Source organism: Dipteris shenzhenensis, chromosome 7 (genome assembly GCF_047967505.1).
Source record: "Dipteris shenzhenensis isolate YYH24624 ecotype China chromosome 7, Dip_SZ_1.0, whole genome shotgun sequence".
In the NCBI taxonomy this organism is placed as follows: domain Eukaryota; kingdom Viridiplantae; phylum Streptophyta; class Polypodiopsida; order Gleicheniales; family Dipteridaceae; genus Dipteris; species Dipteris shenzhenensis.
Genome location: NC_141602.1, coordinates 55,134,100 through 55,142,425, shown reverse-complemented (window position 1 = coordinate 55,142,425; position 8,326 = coordinate 55,134,100). Strand labels below are relative to the sequence as shown.

Genomic DNA, 8,326 nt, shown 5'->3' with positions numbered 1-8,326 from the left:
TGAAAATCACTCAAGAGAAACTCTTGATCTAAAACTAAAAACTAACCTAGGAGAACTCACGAGTTCCTAAGGCATGCATATAACTAATCTAGGATACTAGACCTAAGCTTTGATACCATGAGAAAACATGTGTGCCTCAGGATCTATGGAGCGCTCTAAGGTGGATGGAACATGTGTGGAAACATGATGAAGAGAGTGCTCATGACATGTACCTCAAGTCAATTAGGTTCCAAGATAAATTAGCTTGGACTCATAAACAGAATCTTGAGTGAGTGTGCATTTCTCTCTATTCAACAATACATGATAGGTCTCTTATATAGAGAGTGCCCTTAGAATAGTCAACACTTGTGGGATCCTTTGATCCACATCTCTCCTTGTGGATATCCTTGATCCACATCTCCACATCAATTAGTCCACATCCTAGGGTGGCTACTTTGATTCTTTCCTATACCATACCTTAGCCTTTAATCTATGTGCTCATGGCACCATATCACAACATTGCTTCCATGCAATCATCATCTTACTACAAAATGAAATTGCAAAAAAATGTATTCGCAATGGTGTGACAACTTAGGCCACCAACTTTCTTCATTACTTTCTCAGCTGCATAAAGACGCATAAAGACTATGGAAACCTTTGCTTGACTACTTGGCAAGCCTTATACAAGATCAGAGAACAATGAACATGCATCTTCTTCAACAAAGACCCCCTAACCAATACTATGTGCATAGATTCCAAGCTATGAAACGATTGCTAAAACAAGATTCATCTATCATAGGCAAACTAATGGATTTCTTCTTTGTCACTGAGTTTCAAAATGGTGGTAGCTAACATGACCATGGGTTACTTTGGATTGAAGGATCACCTACTTATGGTACCTCAACAAACGAAGTGATAGAAGAATTTGTGGATAAATACATATCCTGTGACATATCAAAACTTGATCTTCCTAATCCGGACATCCATTCCCATAAGCATAGGAAGACTTGCAAACGAAGAGGCAAGAAATGCCGTGTTGGGTTCCCATGTCCACCAATTTGCACTACAAAGCTCTTAACTCCTCTAAATAGAGAAAACATCCAAAGTACATCAAAAGAACAAATGAAATGTATCAAAAATCTCTTACAAAAGCCATCAACACTTGAACTAACATTTGATGAGTATCTCATAAAACTTCAAATCACTAAAGAAGAAAACATTATCACATGGTATTCAAATATTAGCCAGCCTATGATGTTCTTAAAGTGTGAACTAGCGGATATCTTCACTAATAACTTTAACCCCACAATATCAAAGTTATGGGAAGCTAACACAAACCTTAAATTCATACTGAATCCACATGGAGCTACATCATATTGCACATTATATATGACTAAGATGGACAAAGAAACTATTAAAGTTATACAAAAAGCATTTATAGAATGAATGCAAACGAAAATGCCTGCAAATGAACGCATGCAAAAAGTTGGCAATGCAATACTCAACACACACCAGCCCTACTCATGAGAGAACCTCGTTACTTAAACGAAGAGAGGACTTGCAAAGGTTGGACCCCGAGAGTAATGATATCTTCTTTGCTGATGTAATCACAAAGTACTTGCAAAACGAAAGCCAAGAATGCATAATGCTTGTTTGGCGTCATTTGTTGTAACTACGATGCAAACAAAAGTGCCACAAAGAAACGCAGAAATGAACGAATAATCCACTTCAAGAACTACAACAAAAACAAAGATGCAAAAAAACGAGAGAAAAACATTACAGAGAATTATGTTTGTCTACTTGCCTTTCTTTGGGCAAGAGCTCTAACTTAGTGCAGACATTGCAACATGGCATGATCTTTATGAGCACAACAAACAACCAATAGAAACAAATAGAGTTCTATTTAACAAACTCATGATGTTCAATAGTACAACTTCCAACTCTATTACAACAACATCCTTTTCATCACAAAACTTAGAACGTCATGGTAAAAACCAAGAATTTAACTTGAAAGAAGAGCTCCCTGCAATAGTTAAGCAAAAACAATATATTCACAATGTGCACTTCACATACAAGACACAAGCTAACGATCAATACCACAACTCAATTCGATCCTCGAATTCAGATTAACGTCGTGCAATACTAGAGGACATTTTGCTAAAGAAATGCTTAAAGCCAGCAACCCCCTTGCACGTTTTCCTATTGGGCAATGCAGGCATAGGTAAAAAATTCACACTACTTGTGTTGATCCAGGCATTGTTGAGGCACTACAATCACCACAACCCTGTTAGACACTACATTACCAAGGATTTTAGTTTTGACGTACACTAGAAAAGCTGCATTCAATGTTGGTGGAACATTGTATAAAGATTTAGACTTAATAGTTTTTTATTACATTCATTACGGCAAACATGCGCATGCATGGAATCAAACACAATCAACTAGACGTGTTTGGAGGTGTGGATGTGCTACTTTGTGGAGATCTATGCCAAGCAAACCCAACGAAGGATGCATGGATCTTCTCACACAAATTATCAATGCTAACATCCATTTGGAAAGACCACATAATGTACTATGAGCTCACAAATCCAATGCGCCAAAATAACTTGCAAGTCTTAGAGATCTTGAATCGCATTCAAATAGGCAAACAAACACAAATAGATATTAGATATCATGCACTTGAACACACTTTATCATCGTACACCATCAGTAAAGCATGAAACACCACACCTCTACTACACAAATGCAGTGAAAGACAACCACAAGGAAGAAGTCTTCCATATGTTGACTACTCAACCAAACTTCCTCAAAGCAATAGACATTAGGCATAAGACATGCGGCAAGACAATCAACATACCAAGTGATCCAAAAACTAAAGGAGGCCTCCATGCATAGCTAAGACTTAAACCAGTATGATAGTCGAGCTTTGTTCCGGGAATCTTGACATTGCAGATGGACTAGTGAATGGAGCAGACATAATTTTCATGGATTCAAACATGCAAAAGAAACTATACGTAGTATGGGTCCATTTCACTGACATCAAAAGCCTGGAATAGCAACTCAATGTTCTACACAAGCAAAACACATCCTTCATGGACACTAATCTTCCAAGTCACCTGTGAATTCCAAATAGGAAAGAACTTTCTAAACACAATTTATAGACACCAATTCCCTGTGCAACTAGCATCTGCTCGAACGATTCATCGATCACAAGGGCTTTCCATGGACAAATTGGCGTTCGACCCTATAGGCATAAAATCACATGGCCTTGCTTATACTGCATTGTCACGTGTACGTGACCCATCTAATTTGTACATATTGCAGACTTTGGAAATGAAGCACATCAAAGTGGACATGTGCATTCTACAAGAGATTGAGTGTTTAAATACAACACATGCATGGAAATTCGACTACATTAACCTCCAGCAGCAATATGGAACATTGCCAATCTTGCAATCCTTCAACACAAGGACATTTTAAAAACAGAAAGAAGACATACTTTGCAACAACAACATCCTTGCATCACATATATTTTGCCTACAAGAAACACACACCAAAACTTCTCATAACCCTCACATTCCAGATTTCAAGAACGCCACTTGAAACGATGGGCGTTGGAATTTCAACCTACTACAAGAAGCAGTAGATCTAATACGCAAGCAACATTACTTTCAAGATGGTCTCCAATGCTTGCTAACAATATTCCAAACTCAATTCAACGAAAACAAAGCCATAATTAACATTTACAAGCCACCATCCACAAAAACAAATATTCTAATCCATTCACTGAACAACTTTCTTAACACTTTCAATACAAACATCCCTACATATATCTTGGGAGACTTCAACATTGACTACGTTATCAAAACAAGTAACTTGGACAAACTCCTCATGTCAATGGAATGTTACAACATGAAACAATTCATTTCCAAGCCCACAACAATTTATAATTCCACGTTGGATCATATTCGGACAAACACATTGGAACACACTACAGCTACTGGTCAGACCATTCAATCTTATGTATAGCTAGACCATTCAATCTTATGTACAGCTGTCTCATGAATATTATCGAACGTGTCTACTAGGCAGGGCCACAGAATGTAATTCATGTTGTTTAGTTTCAAAATATTGGTAGAACTTAGTACCTTTTCATACATTTTATTTTGAATTTAGAAGGAAAAGATGTACAAAGGAACCCGTTGAGAAATTTAAAAAAATCTACAAATGTGGAAACCCTTCGAGAAAAGTATTTTCTGTGAAAGACAACTACGAAGGAAATCCTAACTCTGGATATGTGAAACATGTATACAAGTTCGCGTCGAGCTGTTGACACAGCTCAGATGGAGCGATTTCACTGCAGCTCAGAAGCGAGGTGCAATCCCTCGTCTGACCTCCATCACTGGTCCCTTAGCGGGGCTGCTTTGATAGAAACCGTGAGGATGCTTCTCACAGCAGTCCAAAACGCCTGCTGCGTGGAATTCTATCAGCGAACACGCTTCTGGAAGTGGTGTCATACAGCGCGTCTGTATCGCCAGTTTTTTCACAGCTCCTCTGCAGTGGAAGAATCCATAAATCATCCCCCTGGCATTAGATTCACACTGAGTTCAAACGTTGTGCAAATTGCACGCCATTCGTGGAACCAATTCTTTGTCTTCATGGCGCTGCACTTGCTTGAGCTCAGCTCGTTTTCTCTGGTGGGCTATAGGAGCTTGTTTTGTGCGAGGTAGGTCTCTGCTGGGGACGTTGTTGGGTATATGGGCTCGCAACCTAGGCTGCACCTGTGCACTCATTCCTTTGGTGCAGGCAGAGCTAGAAATGCAGTCCACAAGAGGTTGCCTCAGGTGGAGGATGTTCATGAAATACATAGCCGTACGGACAAATGTTCAATTGACCTTTCAGTGGTTAAGCGAAACAACATTATGCATATGTATGTGAAGCGTGGGAGCATGGCGGATGCTCGCCATGTGTTTGATAACATGCCAAAGCGTGATGTGGTCTCATGGAACATCATGATCCTGGGATATGCCAAGCAGGAAGAGGCTGCCCTGGCTTTGGACATGTATATTCAGATGCTCCATGAAGGTGTCACAGCAGATCATCGAACTTTTGTGGGTGCATTGAAGGCTTGCAGCAGCATGGCAGCGCTGGGAGGGGTCAACCAAATCGTTGAAAAATTCAAAAAGGCAGGAGAGTGCCTGGAGAATGGTAGAGCCATCCATTCCCACGTAGTAATGAGTGGCTGTGAGTCAAACGTGTTTGTGGGAACAACATTGGTAGATATGTATGTGAAATGTGGGGGAATGGAGGATGCAAGGCATATTTTTGATGAATTGCCTCCTCGTGATGTGGTAACCTGGAACATCATGATACTGGGTTATGCTGAGCAAGAAGACAGTGGGTTGGCTTTGGAAATGTATGCCCGGATGCACCAGGAAGGTGTCACAGCAGATCATCGAACCTTTGTTGGTGCAATAAAGGCTTGCAGTAGCCTGCCAGCGCTGGAAGAGCGGAACCAAGTTGATGGGAATTTTGCAAAAAGAGTGTGCCTGTCTAAAGGTAGAGCTCTCCACTCTCAAGTAGTAAAAAGTGGGATTGGGTCAGATATATTTGTAGGGAACACTTTAATTAACATGTATGTTAAATGTGGCAGCATGGTGGATGCACGTTGTGTATTTGATGAATTGCCTTATCGTAATGTGGTTACCTGGAATATTATGATCCTTGGGCACGCTGAGCAAGAAGAGAGTACCCTGGCTTTGGAGTTGTATTCACGAATGCAGCAGGAAGACGTTACAGAAAATCATAGAACTTTAGTTGGTGCATTGAAGGCTTGCAGTAGCCTGGCCACACTGGAAAAGGGGGAACAAGCTGACTGGACATTTAGGAAAACAGGGTGTCTTGCAGAAGGTAGAGCTATCCACTCCCGAGCAGTCAAAAGTGCATTTGAGTCAGATTTATTCGTGGGAACCACCTTAGTAGATATGTATGCAAAATGTGGCAGCATGGGGGACGCACAACGTGTCTTTGAGGAATTGCCTAATCGTGATGTGGTCATGTGGACTACCATGATTCTAGGGTATGCTGAGGAAGAAGACAGTGTGCGTGCTTTGGAATTGTATGTGCAGATGCACCAGGAAGGTGTCACAGCAGATCATCGAACCTTAGTTGGTGCATTGAAGGCTTGCAGTAGCTTGGCAGTGCTGGAAGTGGTCAAGCAAGTTAATGGAAAATTTGTGAAATTAAGGTGCCTGGCGAAAGGCAGAGCCATCCACTCTCAACTAGTAAAGAGTGAGTTTGAGTTAGACGTATTCATGGGAAACAACTTGGTGAATATGTATGCTAAATGTGGAAGCATGGAGGATGCACAGCGTGTCTTCAATGAATTGCCTTATCATGATGTGATCACATGGAACATCATGATTTTTGGGTATGTTGAGCAAGAAGACAGTGTTTTGGCTTTGGAACTTTATGCACGGATGCATCAGGAAGGTGTCACAGCACATCATCGAACCTTTGTTGGCATTTTGAAGGCTTGCAGTAGCCTGGCAGCCCAGGAAGAGGGGAGCCAAGTAGATGGAAAGTTAGTGAAAACTGGGTGCCTGATGAAAGGTAGAGCTATCCACTCACAAGTAGTGAAGGGTGGTTTCGAGTCAGATGTATATGTGGGAACTACCTTGGTGGACATGTATACAAAATGTGGCCGTATGGGAGATGCATGGCTTGTCTTCGACAAATTGCCTCACCGTAATGTGCCCACATGGACTACCATGATCCTGGGCTATGCTGAGCAAAAAGAAAGTGAGAAGGCTTTACTACTTTATGCACAAATGCAAGAGCAAGGTTTATCACCAGATAGCTTGACCTTTGTTGCCACTTTGAAAGCATGTGGCACCACAGCGGCTCTGGAAACTGGAATGGACCTTCATGCTCAAATTAGCAGGGTTGGTTTTGACACTACTGCAATTGTGGCAAACAGTCTTATTGACATGTATGCTAAATGTGGGAGCATGGTTCATGCCAAAGAGTTGTTTGATGCATTGCCTACAGGCGATGTTGTACCATGGAATGCATTGATTGCAGGATATGCCTTTCAGGGCGTTAGTGAAATTGTGTTCTATTTAGTTGAGAGAATGAGGCAGAAGGGTCTACAACCAGATGAGGTTACATTTCTTAGTGTTCTTACTGTATGCAGCCACGTTGGTCTAGTGGCCAAGGGTCAGGAATACTTCCAGACTATGAGCAAACAGTATGGCATTGTCCCAACTGTCGAGCACTATACTTGCATGGTTGATCTCCTTGGCCGGGCAGGGCAAGTGGACAAGTCAGTGGCAATGGTGGAGAAGATGCCTTTCCAACCTAATGTTATTGTATGGTTGACAGTGTTGGGCGCTTGTCGAAAGTGGAAGAATGTGGAGGCTGGAAGGTATGCCTTTGAAAACGCAGTGAGACTAGATGAAAAGCTTTCTGCAGCATATGTTTTAATGGCAAATATATATGCTGATGCTGACATGTGGGACGACTGTCATAAGATCCAAGTATTGAAAAAGCATGCTCAAGCTTGGAACAAGGGGGACAGTGATGATGGACTGGCTTTAGTCGAATGGTGCATAGATGGGGAATGGGAGACAACTTGATTCTTGAAAGTAAATATGTATATGCAAAGCTGAAAGGCATTGCTTGCAAAATGGAGGCCATGTGCTGATAGAAAAGCCCATGCACTGTGTTGGCAATGGAAGCTGGCTGGCACTTGAGCCCTAATCAATACATCGAAGAGGACACGCATACGTTCCATAAGAAGCCTGCAGGTTTGTGATAATTGTTACAAGGCACTGTCCTTGCATGAAAAATAAAATGGGGAAACATTATTTCATAGAGATGCAAGCCTCATTCATGGTTACAAGTGCAGAAATGTTTGCATGGGGTTATCAGTAACAATGCAGCATTGAAGAGACACATCTTGCTGTCCTCTGAATATGGCAAAGTGGAGACCAAATTGACAGTGTTTCAAGGCTGGACTCCTGCATGCTAATGAATATCAGCCAACCTCAGGACAGGTCTTGGTGAACTGAAGTTTCTTCTTTACCTCTCATTAGGATTGGTGATGGGGAGAGTCATGGTCAGGGCATTGAGTGTTAGAAATTCAGGTTCAATGCAGCCGCTGTTAAAACAAAGACTTCTAATAAGATACATTTTCCCTGAGGATTCTAGCTTGCAACCTATTTTGTGTTATAAGAAGGCATAAACTGGATGCTGTTTTTAATTGCACCTCAGGAATGCCCTAAGATGAGGGGACAGCTCAGTCCTTCCAGGTCCTGTCAGACAAAGTGAAAGAAAGAGGATATGG

At 41.4% G+C, this 8,326-nt stretch overlaps 1 protein-coding gene across 1 annotated transcript; it reads left to right on the top strand.

The window, feature by feature from the left end:
• The first annotated feature begins 4,283 nt into the window (after nt 1-4,283).
• Nucleotides 4,284-7,616, top strand: LOC147900526 (pentatricopeptide repeat-containing protein At2g33680-like). Its single transcript, XM_087376669.1, has 2 exons — nt 4,284-4,705; nt 4,790-7,616. Exons 1-2 carry the CDS (start codon nt 4,284-4,286, stop codon nt 7,614-7,616), a joined length of 3,249 nt encoding a protein of 1,082 aa, XP_087232795.1.
• Nucleotides 7,617-8,326: the final 710 nt, after the last annotated feature.

Coding starts and splice junctions, on each gene's coding strand:
- LOC147900526 (XM_087376669.1), top strand. CDS start 4,284: ATGTATACAAGTTCGCGTCGAGCTGTTGACACAGCTCAGATGGAGCGA. Junction 4,706..4,789: donor AGGAGCTTGTTTTGTGCGAG/GTAGGTCTCTGC, acceptor TGGTGCAGGCAG/AGCTAGAAATGCAGTCCACA.